Below are 18,502 nucleotides of genomic sequence, written 5' to 3'. Positions count from 1 at the left end.
AACCTAACCTAACCTAACCTAACCTAACCTAACCTAACCTAACCTAACCTAACCTAACCTAACCTAACCTAACCTAACCTAACCTAACCTAACCTAACCTAACCTAACCTAACCTAACCTAACCTAACCTAACCTAACCTAACCTAACCTAACCTAACCTAACCTAACCTAACCTAACCTAACCTAACCTAACCTAACCTAACCTAACCTAACCTAACCTAACCTAACCTAACCTAACCTAACCTAACCTAACCTAACCTAACCTAACCTAACCTAACCTAACCTAACCTAACCTAACCTAACCTAACCTAACCTAACCTAACCTAACCTAACCTAACCTAACCTAACCTAACCTAACCTAACCTAACCTAACCTAACCTAACCTAACCTAACCTAACCTAACCTAACCTAACCTAACCTAACCTAACCTAACCTAACCTAACCTAACCTAACCTAACCTAACCTAACCTAACCTAACCTAACCTAACCTAACCTAACCTAACCTAACCTAACCTAACCTAACCTAACCTAACCTAACCTAACCTAACCTAACCTAACCTAACCTAACCTAACCTAACCTAACCTAACCTAACCTAACCTAACCTAACCTAACCTAACCTAACCTAACCTAACCTAACCTAACCTAACCTAACCTAACCTAACCTAACCTAACCTAACCTAACCTAACCTAACCTAACCTAACCTAACCTAACCTAACCTAACCTAACCTAACCTAACCTAACCTAACCTAACCTAACCTAACCTAACCTAACCTAACCTAACCTAACCTAACCTAACCTAACCTAACCTAACCTAACCTAACCTAACCTAACCTAACCTAACCTAACCTAACCTAACCTAACCTAACCTAACCTAACCTAACCTAACCTAACCTAACCTAACCTAACCTAACCTAACCTAACCTAACCTAACCTAACCTAACCTAACCTAACCTAACCTAACCTAACCTAACCTAACCTAACCTAACCTAACCTAACCTAACCTAACCTAACCTAACCTAACCTAACCTAACCTAACCTAACCTAACCTAACCTAACCTAACCTAACCTAACCTAACCTAACCTAACCTAACCTAACCTAACCTAACCTAACCTAACCTAACCTAACCTAACCTAACCTAACCTAACCTAACCTAACCTAACCTAACCTAACCTAACCTAACCTAACCTAACCTAACCTAACCTAACCTAACCTAACCTAACCTAACCTAACCTAACCTAACCTAACCTAACCTAACCTAACCTAACCTAACCTAACCTAACCTAACCTAACCTAACCTAACCTAACCTAACCTAACCTAACCTAACCTAACCTAACCTAACCTAACCTAACCTAACCTAACCTAACCTAACCTAACCTAACCTAACCTAACCTAACCTAACCTAACCTAACCTAACCTAACCTAACCTAACCTAACCTAACCTAACCTAACCTAACCTAACCTAACCTAACCTAACCTAACCTAACCTAACCTAACCTAACCTAACCTAACCTAACCTAACCTAACCTAACCTAACCTAACCTAACCTAACCTAACCTAACCTAACCTAACCTAACCTAACCTAACCTAACCTAACCTAACCTAACCTAACCTAACCTAACCTAACCTAACCTAACCTAACCTAACCTAACCTAACCTAACCTAACCTAACCTAACCTAACCTAACCTAACCTAACCTAACCTAACCTAACCTAACCTAACCTAACCTAACCTAACCTAACCTAACCTAACCTAACCTAACCTAACCTAACCTAACCTAACCTAACCTAACCTAACCTAACCTAACCTAACCTAACCTAACCTAACCTAACCTAACCTAACCTAACCTAACCTAACCTAACCTAACCTAACCTACTTTTGTTTACACGTGAGACCACAATTGTAAAAATGCTTGAGACCACACTAGAATATAAATGACACCACACCTGAAAAATTTTTGAGACCGCATCAAAAAATACCCGAGACCACACCCACAGATTACCTGAGACCACACCAAAATATTTCCTGAGACCACATCAAAAACCACCCGAAACCATACCCAATTATTTTCTGAGACCGCATCAAAAGATTCCCGAGACCACACCCAAATATTACCTGTGACTACACCCGAATATTACCTGACACCACATCCGTAAAGACTTGAGACCACGGTACAAAAAAATAAAGACATCAGATAATACCTGAAAACACTCCACTAAACACCTGAGACTTCACCATTAATCAGGAACGTATGACCACATCACATATCTGTAACCACACCGAAATTTTCCTGAAATTTAACAAAATGATACCCGAGACCACACCAAAATATAATTTGTACACTCAGAACTACCCGAGTCCACGCCTGACAATAGGACTTGAAACTAAATGAGACCAGACCAAATATCACCAAAATTGAAATCAAGCAATTGTTATATAAATAAAACAAACAATTATTTATTAATAATATACATCTTATATTAAATTTTACAATAAATGATGACTTATTAACCAATAATAATGTTTATTTATGATTAATGTACAACATTTTACAATAAATAATAGTTTATTATCTAATAATAATCCTTATTCGTTCTTAATGTACAACATATAATCAATTTTACAATAAACAATGGTTTATTATCTAATAATATTGCTTATTTGTTATTAATGTACAACATATAATCAATTTCACATTAAATATTTCTTTATTATCCAATAACAGCGGTTATTTATAAATGTTTATTGAACAACACATACAACACACATTTCTATAATAATCACAGTCATGACTGTTTGTTTTATTTATCATTCATAATTTATTCTTAAAATAGCATAAAATATTAATTTTATTAAAATATAATACATTTATATATTATTTGACAATTAGTTACACTAATATAACTAACAATGTATTAATTCATACAACTACTACATATTTTTAATATATTTCATTCATTCATTATTTAACATTTTAAACCTGATTGAAAATGCTTTATTAACAAACAATTCATCAATTCAACAATACAACAATTCATATATTTCTTTCCGTTTTATTTGTTTGCCTCTATAAACAAACAGACGGAGATACTCACAATTCAACTCTAATGCCCAAATAATCAAATGATTTTATACTAGATAATACGCACATGCTTTATGTTTAACGATTAATCCTCTCGTGAAATATAAATTTCACAAACAACCTCTAACCTAAAATAACAATCCGCTTAACATTAATACTAATACAATAATTACACTAAAACTAAACTCAAATTATCCTACATTATTTAAAACTGAAAAAACTACCGAAATGTTAAATATAAACACAAGATTTATTAATAAAATTACCACCGCAAATTTATCACATGTAACAAACCGTCTCTGACACCACACTTCAGTCATTTCAACTGAAAAATAGATAGACACCAACATTAGATATAATTCCTTTATAATCATGTATATTAAATATTTATTTACTTACGTTCTTTCTGCAACAACAGTGTTTTAAACAAATTATAAAAACCACCATTAAATACCACTCAGATATATAAATAATTCTACCGATAGATGCCGTTGTCGAATAAATATAGAAATGTTTAAGTTCGCCGCACGGGCAAGAAATGTTCGAGTCGCCTCATCGTTAGATGGCGCCGGCAGCAATAGGGAGGACAGGGCGGGGGAGGATGGGCGGCCAAGGCCGGTGGTTTTCTTAATACGCTCCAAAAAAATTCATGATTTAAGAGGTTTTTCCTGCACAGATTGGACTCATTTTTCACACACAGATACATAAAGACCTAATGCACCCTTTAATCTTTGAACGAGATAAATTGCTTGAAAATTCTAAGAATTTACTTCCTTTATTCGTTTCTGTCTATACATAACCTATATTTCATGACATGTCGACCTCTTGTATCACGAATTATTTTATTTTGATCATAAACATCGTATTACCTTCATTATAAAAATAAACAGATTCACCTTATAAATGTTAAACATATACGTATTTCATACTTACGACTTTCTCTTTTTCATGCACGTTGATTATTCCATACATAACCTGTTTATAACATTTTGTCGATTCATACTCGAAATCATGACATCACAAAATACTGCTCATTTAGTAAAACTAATGAGTACCCACCTTTAATATATGGATTACAAATCAATTAACACTTAATAGAATAAATTAGAGTAACTTACCTGTAACTTGACACTAAAATATTAGTTACAGGTTAAATTTAGTTCTACATTTAATTGTTAACACATATCTTGTTTAAAAGATCTACCATTTTCGTATTGGCAGAATTTCTTCAAGTAATTTAAATTATATTACAATTATTATATTAACATTTCTCTTCTTGTCAATTATTGCATTTGGCGCCTTTTTCTTTTGTACAGTGTTTTTATGTCTTAAACAACCACTCTTTCCTTTCTACTTTTTTTTTATTGTGTAATCATTTATTATACTTTTTTTATTGTCTTATCTTTATTTTCTTTAATATTATCCTTTTTTGTAAGTTCAATTTCATTTTATATTTCAAAATACTTTACTTTACTTTACTTTACTTTACTTTACTTTACTTTACAGATTGAGTAATGAACAACCAGTAATACGTATACATAACTAAATGTCACAACAGACATTATAATCTAATAAAATTATTTCATTCAAAACATTCATTCAACATACCATTCTGATTTACACCACGTTTTCTTTCTAATTTTATTTTATTTTATTTTATTTTATTTTATTTTATTTTATTTTATTTTATTTTATTTTATTTTATTTTATTTTATTTTATTTTATTTTATTTTATTTTATTTTATTTTATTTTATTTTATCTTAATACTTTCTTAACACTATATTAGTTCCTTTATTTCAGGTTTTTAAACGAAATCTTGTATCAATAATGGTTATCTTGAAGACTTTCTTACAATTTATGGACCCTTTGTGTTCTCTAAATGCGACACTGGTTTGATTTATCACTATGGAAATCCCTAATAATAAATAAATACTTACCGCCTGGTCATGTTTTAGGTTCTCTTCCTTATTAACATGAGTGGTTCGTGGCTGTCAGATATGTTTATTAAAATATGCAAATTCCTTTTTTCACAGATAGTTTTTGTGTCCAGTGGATTATACAACACAAATGTCTAAATAAAACACAAAATAATGCTGAATTGTTTATTGAATGATGAATATAAATTGAAATTGTTGGGAAATGGAAGTTTATGGGTCGATTCTGTTCTGGTCTGGTCTGGTCTGGTCTGGTCTGGTCTGGTCTGGTCTGGTCTGGTCTGGTCTGGTCTGGTCTGGTCTGGTCTGGTCTGGTCTGGTCTGGTCTGGTCTGGTCTGGTCTGGTCTGGTCTGGTCTGGTCTGGTCTGGTCTGGTCTGGTCTGGTCTGTATAGGTGAATGACTGTGGATGACATTTGCTCCATAACTGTACTGCTGTAGTTGTTGCTGTGGCTATAGCTGTAGCCGTAGCTGTAGCTGTAGCTGTAGCTGTACCGCATGTGTATCATACTTTGACACTGTCTTCATTATTTTTAACTTTTAATTCATATTTTAGTTAATTAAATTATTATTAATTCTTTTCTTATGCAAATTACCAAACAAACGAACAAACAGGTAGATATCCGTTATATAAATATACTTTTTTTAAATAACTATTAAAATACACACTATAAAAACTATTTATTAAATAAAAAAATATATAACAAAAGATAATTGAAACAACATCTAAGACAATTCTGTAACCACCTAAATCATAAATTTGTACCTTCCAATCAAGATTGGAAAATATTTCATCTTAAAATTAATTCATGTATTGTACAGCTGTGGTTCGCTTACAAAAATCAAACACGACAATCCGTTTCTTATAAAAGCAAAGCAGCCAATTTATTGTAGAGGTAATATGCTATGAAGCCCCAGAAGAGTATCTTCACCGCTTTGTCCACACACCACATGCTGAAATGATATAAATAATATATATATATATATTTTTTTTCAATATTACTAACGGGTCAGATTTTCTTACACTTTCATGTGTCGTTTTGCTGCTGGAATCGTATCGTCTGTTTCGTTCAACAAGAACAACCTTGCACAATGGGTTATTTAACATTTTAAACCTGATTGAAAATGCTTTATTAACAAACAATTCATCAATTCAACAATACAACAATTCATATATTTCTTTCCGTTTTATTTGTTTGCCTCTATAAACAAACAGACGGAGATACTCACAATTCAACTCTAATGCCCAAATAATCAAATGATTTTATACTAGATAATACGCACATGCTTTATGTTTAACGATTAATCCTCTCGTGAAATATAAATTTCACAAACAACCTCTAACCTAAAATAACAATCCGCTTAACATTAATACTAATACAATAATTACACTAAAACTAAACTCAAATTATCCTACATTATTTAAAACTGAAAAAACTACCGAAATGTTAAATATAAACACAAGATTTATTAATAAAATTACCACCGCAAATTTATCACATGTAACAAACCGTCTCTGACACCACACTTCAGTCATTTCAACTGAAAAATAGATAGACACCAACATTAGATATAATTCCTTTATAATCATGTATATTAAATATTTATTTACTTACGTTCTTTCTGCAACAACAGTGTTTTAAACAAATTATAAAAACCACCATTAAATACCACTCAGATATATAAATAATTCTACCGATAGATGCCGTTGTCGAATAAATATAGAAATGTTTAAGTTCGCCGCACGGGCAAGAAATGTTCGAGTCGCCTCATCGTTAGATGGCGCCGGCAGCAATAGGGAGGACAGGGCGGGGGAGGATGGGCGGCCAAGGCCGGTGGTTTTCTTAATACGCTCCAAAAAAATTCATGATTTAAGAGGTTTTTCCTGCACAGATTGGACTCATTTTTCACACACAGATACATAAAGACCTAATGCACCCTTTAATCTTTGAACGAGATAAATTGCTTGAAAATTCTAAGAATTTACTTCCTTTATTCGTTTCTGTCTATACATAACCTATATTTCATGACATGTCGACCTCTTGTATCACGAATTATTTTATTTTGATCATAAACATCGTATTACCTTCATTATAAAAATAAACAGATTCACCTTATAAATGTTAAACATATACGTATTTCATACTTACGACTTTCTCTTTTTCATGCACGTTGATTATTCCATACATAACCTGTTTATAACATTTTGTCGATTCATACTCGAAATCATGACATCACAAAATACTGCTCATTTAGTAAAACTAATGAGTACCCACCTTTAATATATGGATTACAAATCAATTAACACTTAATAGAATAAATTAGAGTAACTTACCTGTAACTTGACACTAAAATATTAGTTACAGGTTAAATTTAGTTCTACATTTAATTGTTAACACATATCTTGTTTAAAAGATCTACCATTTTCGTATTGGCAGAATTTCTTCAAGTAATTTAAATTATATTACAATTATTATATTAACATTTCTCTTCTTGTCAATTATTGCATTTGGCGCCTTTTTCTTTTGTACAGTGTTTTTATGTCTTAAACAACCACTCTTTCCTTTCTACTTTTTTTTTATTGTGTAATCATTTATTATACTTTTTTTATTGTCTTATCTTTATTTTCTTTAATATTATCCTTTTTTGTAAGTTCAATTTCATTTTATATTTCAAAATACTTTACTTTACTTTACTTTACTTTACTTTACTTTACTTTACAGATTGAGTAATGAACAACCAGTAATACGTATACATAACTAAATGTCACAACAGACATTATAATCTAATAAAATTATTTCATTCAAAACATTCATTCAACATACCATTCTGATTTACACCACGTTTTCTTTCTAATTTTATTTTATTTTATTTTATTTTATTTTATTTTATTTTATTTTATTTTATTTTATTTTATTTTATTTTATTTTATTTTATTTTATTTTATTTTATTTTATTTTATTTTATTTTATCTTAATACTTTCTTAACACTATATTAGTTCCTTTATTTCAGGTTTTTAAACGAAATCTTGTATCAATAATGGTTATCTTGAAGACTTTCTTACAATTTATGGACCCTTTGTGTTCTCTAAATGCGACACTGGTTTGATTTATCACTATGGAAATCCCTAATAATAAATAAATACTTACCGCCTGGTCATGTTTTAGGTTCTCTTCCTTATTAACATGAGTGGTTCGTGGCTGTCAGATATGTTTATTAAAATATGCAAATTCCTTTTTTCACAGATAGTTTTTGTGTCCAGTGGATTATACAACACAAATGTCTAAATAAAACACAAAATAATGCTGAATTGTTTATTGAATGATGAATATAAATTGAAATTGTTGGGAAATGGAAGTTTATGGGTCGATTCTGTTCTGGTCTGGTCTGGTCTGGTCTGGTCTGGTCTGGTCTGGTCTGGTCTGGTCTGGTCTGGTCTGGTCTGGTCTGGTCTGGTCTGGTCTGGTCTGGTCTGGTCTGGTCTGGTCTGGTCTGGTCTGGTCTGGTCTGGTCTGGTCTGGTCTGGTCTGGTCTGTATAGGTGAATGACTGTGGATGACATTTGCTCCATAACTGTACTGCTGTAGTTGTTGCTGTGGCTATAGCTGTAGCCGTAGCTGTAGCTGTAGCTGTAGCTGTACCGCATGTGTATCATACTTTGACACTGTCTTCATTATTTTTAACTTTTAATTCATATTTTAGTTAATTAAATTATTATTAATTCTTTTCTTATGCAAATTACCAAACAAACGAACAAACAGGTAGATATCCGTTATATAAATATACTTTTTTTAAATAACTATTAAAATACACACTATAAAAACTATTTATTAAATAAAAAAATATATAACAAAAGATAATTGAAACAACATCTAAGACAATTCTGTAACCACCTAAATCATAAATTTGTACCTTCCAATCAAGATTGGAAAATATTTCATCTTAAAATTAATTCATGTATTGTACAGCTGTGGTTCGCTTACAAAAATCAAACACGACAATCCGTTTCTTATAAAAGCAAAGCAGCCAATTTATTGTAGAGGTAATATGCTATGAAGCCCCAGAAGAGTATCTTCACCGCTTTGTCCACACACCACATGCTGAAATGATATAAATAATATATATATATATATTTTTTTTCAATATTACTAACGGGTCAGATTTTCTTACACTTTCATGTGTCGTTTTGCTGCTGGAATCGTATCGTCTGTTTCGTTCAACAAGAACAACCTTGCACAATGGGTTATTTAACATTTTAAACCTGATTGAAAATGCTTTATTAACAAACAATTCATCAATTCAACAATACAACAATTCATATATTTCTTTCCGTTTTATTTGTTTGCCTCTATAAACAAACAGACGGAGATACTCACAATTCAACTCTAATGCCCAAATAATCAAATGATTTTATACTAGATAATACGCACATGCTTTATGTTTAACGATTAATCCTCTCGTGAAATATAAATTTCACAAACAACCTCTAACCTAAAATAACAATCCGCTTAACATTAATACTAATACAATAATTACACTAAAACTAAACTCAAATTATCCTACATTATTTAAAACTGAAAAAACTACCGAAATGTTAAATATAAACACAAGATTTATTAATAAAATTACCACCGCAAATTTATCACATGTAACAAACCGTCTCTGACACCACACTTCAGTCATTTCAACTGAAAAATAGATAGACACCAACATTAGATATAATTCCTTTATAATCATGTATATTAAATATTTATTTACTTACGTTCTTTCTGCAACAACAGTGTTTTAAACAAATTATAAAAACCACCATTAAATACCACTCAGATATATAAATAATTCTACCGATAGATGCCGTTGTCGAAAAAATATAGAAATGTTTAAGTTCGCCGCACGGTCAAGAAATGTTCGAGTCGCCTCATCGTTAGATGGCGCCGGCAGCAATAGGGAGGACAGGGCGGGGGAGGATGGGCGGCCAAGGCCGGTGGTTTTCTTAATACGCTCCAAAAATATTCATGATTTAAGAGGTTTTTCCTGCACAGATTGGACTCATTTTTCACACACAGATACATAAAGACCTAATGCACCCTTTAATCTTTGAACGAGATAAATTGCTTGAAAATTCTAAGAATTTACTTCCTTTATTCGTTTCTGTCTATACATAACCTATATTTCATGACATGTCGACCTCTTGTATCACGAATTATTTTATTTTGATCATAAACATCGTATTACCTTCATTATAAAAATAAACAGATTCACCTTATAAATGTTAAACATATACGTATTTCATACTTACGACTTTCTCTTTTTCATGCACGTTGATTATTCCATACATAACCTGTTTATAACATTTTGTCGATTCATACTCGAAATCATGACATCACAAAATACTGCTCATTTAGTAAAACTAATGAGTACCCACCTTTAATATATGGATTACAAATCAATTAACACTTAATAGAATAAATTAGAGTAACTTACCTGTAACTTGACACTAAAATATTAGTTACAGGTTAAATTTAGTTCTACATTTAATTGTTAACACATATCTTGTTTAAAAGATCTACCATTTTCGTATTGGCAGAATTTCTTCAAGTAATTTAAATTATATTACAATTATTATATTAACATTTCTCTTCTTGTCAATTATTGCATTTGGCGCCTTTTTCTTTTGTACAGTGTTTTTATGTCTTAAACAACCACTCTTTCCTTTCTACTTTTTTTTTATTGTGTAATCATTTATTATACTTTTTTTATTGTCTTATCTTTATTTTCTTTAATATTATCCTTTTTTGTAAGTTCAATTTCATTTTATATTTCAAAATACTTTACTTTACTTTACTTTACTTTACAGATTGAGTAATGAACAACCAGTAATACGTATACATAACTAAATGTCACAACAGACAATATAATCTAATAAAATTATTTCATTCAAAACATTCATTCAACATTCCATTCTAATTTACACCACGTTATCTTTCTAATTTTATTTTATTTTATTTTATTTTATTTTATTTTATTTTATTTTATTTTATTTTATTTTATTTTATTTTATCTTAATACTTTCTTAACACTATATTAGTTCCTTTATTTCAGGTTTTTAAACGAAATCTTGTATCAATAATGGTTATCTTGAAGACTTTCTTACAATTTATGGACCCTTTGTGTTCTCTAAATGCGACACTGGTTTGATTTATCACTATGGAAATCCCTAATAATAAATAAATACTTACCGCCTGGTCATGTTTTAGGTTCTCTTCCTTATTAACATGACTGGTTCGTGGCTGTCAGATATGTTTATTAAAATATGCAAATTCCTTTTTTCACAGATAGTTTTTGTGTCCAGTGGATTATACAACACAAATGTCTAAATAAAACACAAAATAATGCTGAATTGTTTATTGAATGATGAATATAAATTGAAATTGTTGGGAAATGGAAGTTTATGGGTCGATTCTGTTCTGGTCTGGTCTGGTCTGGTCTGGTCTGGTCTGGTCTGTATAGGTGAATGACTGTGGATGACATTTGCTCCATAACTGTACTGCTGTAGTTGTTGCTGTGGCTATAGCTGTAGCCGTAGCTGTAGCTGTAGCTGTAGCTGTAGCTGTAGCTGTAGCTGTACCGCATGTGTATCATACTTTGACACTGTCTTCATTATTTTTAACTTTTAATTCATATTTTAGTTAATTAAATTATTATTAATTCTTTTCTTATGCAAATTACCAAACAAACGAACAAACAGGTAGATATCCGTTATATAAATATACTTTTTTTAAATAACTATTAAAATACACACTATAAAAACTATTTATTAAATAAAAAAATATATAACAAAAGATAATTGAAACAACATCTAAGACAATTCTGTAACCACCTAAATCATAAATTTGTACCTTCCAATCAAGATTGGAAAATATTTCATCTTAAAATTAATTCATGTATTGTACAGCTGTGGTTCGCTTACAAAAATCAAACACGACAATCCGTTTCTTATAAAAGCAAAGCAGCCAATTTATTGTAGAGGTAATATGCTATGAAGCCCCAGAAGAGTATCTTCACCGCTTTGTCCACACACCACATGCTGAAATGATATAAATAATATATATATATATTTTTTTTTTCAATATTACTAACGGGTCAGATTTTCTTACACTTTCATGTGTCGTTTTGCTGCTGGAATCGTATCGTCTGTTTCGTTCAACAAGAACAACCTTGCACAATGGGTGCAGTCTTCGAAGTAATCGTGATAATTCATCCCTTCACCGTCCACTTTGTATATTTGTCTTTCTCGAGGATTCAATAGTGCTCGGGTCGCTCTGGCTTCGTCGTTGTTGAAATCCCACTGGTTGTTTGCGTAATATTCGAATACTTCGAATCCTTTGGCTATTCTCTTTTGCACCCTCAGTAAACTGGAAAAATAATTTTATATTCTTATATACGTTCAATACATTATGTACATTGATATTATAATATATATGTCGGAGGGTTCACGTGAAACGCAACTGGTATTGTGGGTTGCATACGTATAGTACTTGGGTGGAATCAGTGGCTAGTGTGCCAAGCCCCTGCTTACAAATCAGTACCGTCAAAGGATGTGGTACTGATTTGTGTGACATTATTTAAGATTCGAAATGACCGATAGATGTGTATGTATAATAATTTCTAATACGTACACTGGTTTGTATCCTAAAACGAACAGCAACGCGTCGATAAAAATGGCAGGAACGATGTGGAACAAATAGAAACAAATCAGATGAAGAATTTTACTCTTCTTCATGGAACCTCCGGGATACCAAACGACTCCGTTCAAGGGCATCCTTTTGTTTATCACCTCTCTTCCTATGTTGATCATTTCCTCCCAACTGACTTGGTACTCTTGAGAACTGGTCAGGTTGTAAATGCGACGTTTTCTGAAGGCCACGAAGTCGTACGTGGTCAGTAGAATGGCGTTGACGGCGATGTCGACCGGCAGGAAGTCACCGTAGCCGTCTCCGTTGCACCACATTGTTCTTATGACGCCCTTTCCTGCTCCGATCAAGAGGCCGGTGGGACCGTTTATGTTATCGGTCCAGCCTGGCAGCGGTTCCTTCCACACGGGGATCACTGAAATTATCGATTTCATTTCATTTCATTTCGTTTCATTTCATTTGCTTGCGATAAATTATCGATCAAGATAATAATGATATTTTTACCGATCGAAGGTCGTAGAAGGATGATGGGAAGATTGTCCATTTCCTGATTGATCAGACCCTCACTCAGGGCTTTCGTGAAAGCATACGAATTGGGGAAACTGCCTAAAATTCTGTTCAAATAAGTGTAATGTGTGTCAAATTTGGAATTAAATGTTTCATGTGACTTACTGAGGCGTGATAATGTCGATGGCTTCCTCGGACATCCATTCGCAGGTTCTGATCACCTTTTCCGGATCGGCTGGCGGTGGATAGCACTTTTCGTACAGGATCCTTTCGTGCAAATGACAATAGGCCGTCGATAAATGTGCGAAAGCCTGTAAAAACCGTGACGGCCAATCAGTTTAATAAAATAAGAGCAATGGTTAAAGCAACAACACGTACCACTAATTTTTTACATCCCTTGACCAATTCGAGCATCAGTTTGGTGCCACGAGTGTTCAACAGGACCGCTTTTTTAAGAGGTTCGTCGAATCGAATTGTGGCGGCGCAATGGAACATGAATTCGATCTCGTTGTGGATCAGATCTCTGTTTTCTTGGGACAGACCCAGTTCCAATTCGGAAACGTCTCCCGGAATGGCCTCCACTTTGTTGATTATGTCTTCACCGCGTTCCTTTTTCACTTTGTCGAAAAGCTGAAATTTATGCAACATTTGTTTTTGTGTCAATGTTACGCACCGTCTGTTTACTTATCTAGTTATCCACTATTGCGAAATAAGAGCTTACTTTGTTTTTGAAGACGTCCTCGCGAAGTCGTTGGTTGGGGTCCTTCCCTTTTTTCGGACGCACCAGGAGATAGATGCGCTTCACTTTGGTGGTTCGCAGGAACTTTTCGACGAGCACTTTTCCTAGAAATCCCGTTCCTCCGGTTATGAAGAGGACTTTGTCAGCGTACAACTGAGCGATCCTGTCGGGATACTCTTCTTCCGTCGACATTTCTATCTTACCTAAAATCAACGGCAACACTTTACTCACGCTTCTAATGCAATTGTCACTGCTGACTGTCACTGTTCACTGTGATGATCAAGGTTACTTCACGGGACGGATTTTTTAGAGTCATTGACTTGTTTCTCCGCATTTTATAATTTAAATTTTGTATTATTATGTTGCGTCGCAGGGAAACACAAATATACTTATATACTTATATTTTGTTGTTTCCCAATTGCAACGTGAGGATATGTTGAGCAAGGACATTTCCCAAGTGTAGTTGAGCAACGCAATGGAAATGGTGAGTGAGATTTGAACGAGGCGCGAGACGAGGAACACGAACCCGATCGTGTCAAATGCTGTTTGAAATTGGAGGAATCGCAGCAAAGCAGCAAAGCAAACAGCAATTAACGTTTATGTAATTCGATGTGAAATATCGTGTCAAGGCTGTTCGCACACGAACTTCCGCACTGGACGAAGACAAACGAAAATGTTTATGGATATTTCATAAACGCACACCGAAGAGAGCAGAATAGAAAATTGACGCTTTCTAAAAACCAAATCGAACCGACCTTGGCGAGATTCCGACTGTCTCTGATCTGTCATGTCCTCACTAATTCCTAACTTCTTTATTTCCATTTTTCAACTTCACTCAGTCAGTCAGTCAGTAATTAGGAAGGACGATTAAAAAATTAATGGTATCATAAAAGCTGTTTTGAACTTTGCGACGAACAATTAGCGTAAAAAATTGAATTGCGTCAACTTATTATTTTAATAATTGTTGTGATGTTCATTTGACATCGTTTTATTCTTGGAATTGTTTTAAATATTAAATGACGATTTCCGTATTGTAATTGCGTTCAAATTTCGTTTAATGCGACATATTCTGGTCCGTTAATTGAACAGAAGTTTCGGTTCCTTCTCGATCTCAATCTGTTTATGATAATTGAGAAGTGAGAATTTCATTAGAATTTTCGTAGACATTCGATTACATAAAGTTTTTTTAACTGGGTCACCGGTCCAGACTTAAATCGAAATACACGCTTCATTTTTAATTCCTAATTACAGTGAAAGCATTTTACCCAACACTCTGCTTACTCTTCTCTTCTCTTCTCTTCTCTTCTTTTCGTTTATGCACGTGCAAATTGAATTAGTTAATTTTGAGAATTTTGAGAATTGAATACAATAGAAGGGCACCTGTTTGTGTGCAATTAATTAACCCGCCATTGTTCTTATTTTTGGTTGATTCATGAATATTTATGTGCTTTATGAATATTTCGTTTGATTATTTCATTTTGACCCATTCAAAGGAAATTGCCTATTTTTAATCTGAGATGAAATTGAAACCTTGATGGACACAAAGGTAGTAATGTTTGTGACAAATAATAAATAAATAAATAAATGAGTAAATAAATTTATATGTGAGAACGAAGGTCTCGCGCAGTAATTGTTTACAATAATAATAATGATAATGATAATGAACGACGATCTTGAAGAGCAGATTCTGACTTGAGACATTTGCTCAAACTTTGCAATTGTGTTGCGTTACGTGATTTCAGTGTCAAATATGAAATGTAACAACTTACATAAACAGAAAATAAGACAGAATAGACGGACAAGTACTCACCGTTTTTACCGCTTCGGACTGTGGTCTTTTCGAGATTTTTCAGAGACGCACTGATATAACAACTGACACGCAAACTTTCGGTTTTGATTTACGTAACTAGATGCGTCTAGCAGGAAAATGATGACGGCAGGATCGAGTCGTATGATCGCACCACCACCGATCTTAGACGGTTGTTAGACAATGCGGTCGGTCGCGCGCAAAACTTTCATTTTCTATCGGGGTTTTTTCTAGTGGGGGGAATCGGTGTCACTGGTCACTTCCATCACAATGTGGTGTCTTATGGTTTGGCGGTTGTGCATCACCGTTTTTCCGCTTCAGCTTATTTGCACTTCAATCTACTTCTTTTCGTTCTTTTCGTTCTTTTCTCTGCAAAACTTGAAGATCTTGAACGTTACACATACACACACACACACACACACACACACATTTTATTCTGAAGCACTCTTTTGTTAATCAATTATGCAATTGATATTAAATTAATTTCAATGAAATTAAATAATAATTGTGTGTACTTTCTACGAATGTCATGATCTAATTTAACAATAGGCATTGGCCATTAGGTATATCAATTTGTTATTTTAATCTCATTAGTTTTGTTAAAGAAAGTTGCATCGTTATGAGTGTGACAAATTAATTTCTATTTTTTACCGTATTTTTTATATTTCTTTATTAAATATTAATTATTTTGCAATTACAGGATCAACTTGCAAATAAAATAGTAAAGATATATTAATTTAAAATAATATAGTAATTTTTTTTAATAGTTATTAATAGTATATTTTTAATGAAAGTGTTTGACATTTAAATATTATGAATATTATCAATAAATTTTCAATTTTTTAAATATCGGTAGTTGCAATGTCTTGTAGATCAGTGCCAACATAACAGAAAAATGAACAAACATCAACAAATTATTGTGAGATTTTGAGGTTAAATTAGAAAAATATGGGATTAGTGGCGAGTAACGCCTACTTAGTTGTATTTACAACGGGCACGTTTGTAGGAGCCTTGTCTGCTTATTATTTAACTAAATTCCGACGAAAACCTACGGAACATTCTTGGGAAGAAGGTGCCGAAGAAAGATTTGAGGTTAGAAATGGACATGTGAAATCCTATAAGACACCCAATTTAACAATTTTTATTTTTAGTTTGAAGATCCCAAAGATGAGTACCGGTTAATAATGGGAGTTCGTAACGATTTGAAAATGCAAAAGGGCAAAGTCGCAGCTCAATGTGGACATGCAGCTGTTGCAGCATATGCCAAAGCTTTAAAACAAAAACCGAAAACGTTAAAAAATTGGCTTAAATATGGTACGATTTAATTATATCAGCTATTTTTAATAGTTTTATAATGTTTTATGTTGCGTGCAGGTGGTACAAAAATAGCAGTTCGATTAGATTCAGAAGAAGAAATGATTGCCATCGATAAGAAAGCTAAGGAGTTGGATGTGTTGTCGAGTATCATTAGAGATGCTGGTCAAACTCAAGTTGCTCCAGGTAGTAGGACCGTAATTGCAATTGGACCGGCTCCTAAAAGTGTGTTGGATCAAATCACCGGACATTTAAAACTATATTAATAAGACCAGTGTAAAATTCCTTAAGCTAATGTTATTTATTAAATTGTACATAATAATGACAAAGGCAGTTTGATTTGTTGCTGAAAAGAGATAATCAATATGCGCCGCGATTTCGCGCCATCTTTGGGCGTTTGGGGAAGAAGGCCGCACGTAAACATCCCCAGGAATTTTAGGGACGCTCAATGAAAGCAGGAATAACCTCGACGATTCTACAATAATTTATTTTGGACGGGATTCGCGAAAATCGCGTGACAATTTTTACGTTTTTTATCTGTGCATTTGTATGTTAGATGTAGAACGTCGAGTTTATTCAGTGAACGAGAATTTAAGGCAATAATTTTTTATACAACACTATAACAATAACAACAACAATAACAAGAACAATAGAAAACTCTATAGGCAATAATAATAATAATTGTGATATCTAGTGTTAAAACTGGCTGGTTCGTTAAGAATCGAAGAGAAAACGACGAAAAGCATTTCTTTCGTCGTCTACAGCAAAGGTAAGAGAAGGTAATTTAACGTTGTTGTTACTGAGCATGTTACGTAATGAGCATGATGATAATGGCAATGCAAAATAGAAAAACGTCGGTTCAAAGGAGAATGCGAGATGAATATATTTGTTGATTTGTTCAAGTGTGAATGGCACTGCGCTGCTTCGCATTTCCTATTTCGTCCTTTCCACGCTGCGAAATTCGATTCGATTCTTTCTCCGGTTTTCGGTTGTTTTCTTAAAGGAAAAACGAAGGAAAATGTTTCGAGATGGAGAATTAGCGAGATCTTAAGTTGAAATGCACCCTTTGATGTTTCTTGTGGGAACGACTTAAATTGTCGTTTCGAGGGAGCATTTCGCTTTGTTCTTTGCGGCTTAGAAAACTTTTTCCAAGCAAAAACTCGTTCCACGTAGTCTTAAGAAAGACATTAGGCAACTTTAACGTTTAATCGTTGTTTAAAAAATCGATGTCCTCGATTCCGTTGAAAATCAACGTTAAAATGAAATCCCCGCTTGTAAATTCATTACGGTTCGATCACGGTTGCTATAAACGTCAATTTCGAACAATTCCGTAATGAACTTAACTATTCGAAGTTGGATTGTTGTTTGTCACAGTACAAACATCACCATTCGTTCAATCAATATTCAAATTGACCAGTCATTCCTAA

General features: G+C 33.1%; 2 protein-coding genes and 2 long non-coding RNA genes across 9 annotated transcripts; 1 reads left to right on the top strand and 3 right to left on the bottom strand.

Annotated features, from left to right (window-relative positions):
- Window positions 1–3,760: 3,760 nt before the first annotated feature.
- LOC126265960 (uncharacterized) lies at window positions 3,761–4,263 on the bottom strand. Its single transcript, XR_007548445.1, has 3 exons — window positions 4,202–4,263; window positions 4,017–4,142; window positions 3,761–3,952 (listed from the first exon to the last, which is right to left on the bottom strand). It is a non-coding gene; the product is annotated as an uncharacterized LOC126265960 (long non-coding RNA).
- A 1,418-nt stretch (window positions 4,264–5,681) lies between these two features.
- LOC109602589 (putative fatty acyl-CoA reductase CG5065) lies at window positions 5,682–15,929 on the bottom strand. Of its 6 annotated transcripts, none has more exons than XM_049969019.1 (8): window positions 15,765–15,928; window positions 13,937–14,157; window positions 13,594–13,845; window positions 13,381–13,526; window positions 13,213–13,322; window positions 12,694–13,123; window positions 12,172–12,429; window positions 5,682–5,971 (listed from the first exon to the last, which is right to left on the bottom strand). In XM_049969019.1, the coding sequence occupies exons 2-8, from the start codon at window positions 14,144–14,146 to the stop codon at window positions 5,881–5,883; spliced, it is 1,497 nt and encodes a 498-aa protein (XP_049824976.1). In that variant the 5' UTR covers window positions 14,147–14,157; window positions 15,765–15,928; the 3' UTR covers window positions 5,682–5,880. The 6 variants fall into 6 exon arrangements, with proteins under 6 accessions (XP_049824976.1, XP_049824978.1, XP_049824975.1 ...); XM_049969021.1 differs by having other exon boundaries at window positions 5,814–5,971; window positions 12,155–12,429; window positions 15,765–15,929; XM_049969018.1 differs by lacking the exon at window positions 5,682–5,971 and adding an exon at window positions 8,828–9,117.
- Window positions 6,912–7,474, bottom strand: LOC126265961 (uncharacterized). The gene is made up of 3 exons (XR_007548446.1): window positions 7,353–7,474; window positions 7,168–7,293; window positions 6,912–7,103 (listed from the first exon to the last, which is right to left on the bottom strand). It is a non-coding gene; the product is annotated as an uncharacterized LOC126265961 (long non-coding RNA).
- A 717-nt stretch (window positions 15,930–16,646) lies between the features above and the next one.
- LOC109602592 (peptidyl-tRNA hydrolase 2, mitochondrial-like) lies at window positions 16,647–17,404 on the top strand. The gene is made up of 3 exons (XM_020019007.2): window positions 16,647–16,853; window positions 16,913–17,075; window positions 17,136–17,404. Exons 1-3 carry the CDS (start codon window positions 16,710–16,712, stop codon window positions 17,339–17,341), a joined length of 513 nt encoding a protein of 170 aa, XP_019874566.1. The 5' UTR covers window positions 16,647–16,709; the 3' UTR covers window positions 17,342–17,404.
- Window positions 17,405–18,502: the final 1,098 nt, after the last annotated feature.

This window comes from Aethina tumida, chromosome 6 (assembly GCF_024364675.1).
Source record: "Aethina tumida isolate Nest 87 chromosome 6, icAetTumi1.1, whole genome shotgun sequence".
NCBI lineage: Eukaryota > Metazoa > Arthropoda > Insecta > Coleoptera > Nitidulidae > Aethina > Aethina tumida.
This window is presented reverse-complemented; position numbering and strand designations above follow the sequence as displayed.

What these genes read in the sequence shown, in the direction of transcription:
- LOC109602589 (XM_049969019.1), bottom strand. Translation starts at nt 14,146, where the DNA reads ATGTCGACGGAAGAAGAGTATCCCGACAGGATCGCTCAGTTGTACGCT. An exon ending in CCTTCTACGACCTTCGATCG is followed by an intron (nt 13,124 to 13,212) that starts GTAAAAATATCA and finishes CGATAATTTCAG; the next exon opens with TGATCCCCGTGTGGAAGGAA. An exon ending in GTTTTAGGATACAAACCAGT is followed by an intron (nt 12,430 to 12,693) that starts GTACGTATTAGA and finishes TTATTTTTCCAG; the next exon opens with TTTACTGAGGGTGCAAAAGA.
- LOC109602592 (XM_020019007.2), top strand. Translation starts at nt 16,710, where the DNA reads ATGGGATTAGTGGCGAGTAACGCCTACTTAGTTGTATTTACAACGGGC. An exon ending in GTGCCGAAGAAAGATTTGAG is followed by an intron (nt 16,854 to 16,912) that starts GTTAGAAATGGA and finishes TTTTATTTTTAG; the next exon opens with TTTGAAGATCCCAAAGATGA. An exon ending in AAAAAATTGGCTTAAATATG is followed by an intron (nt 17,076 to 17,135) that starts GTACGATTTAAT and finishes TGTTGCGTGCAG; the next exon opens with GTGGTACAAAAATAGCAGTT.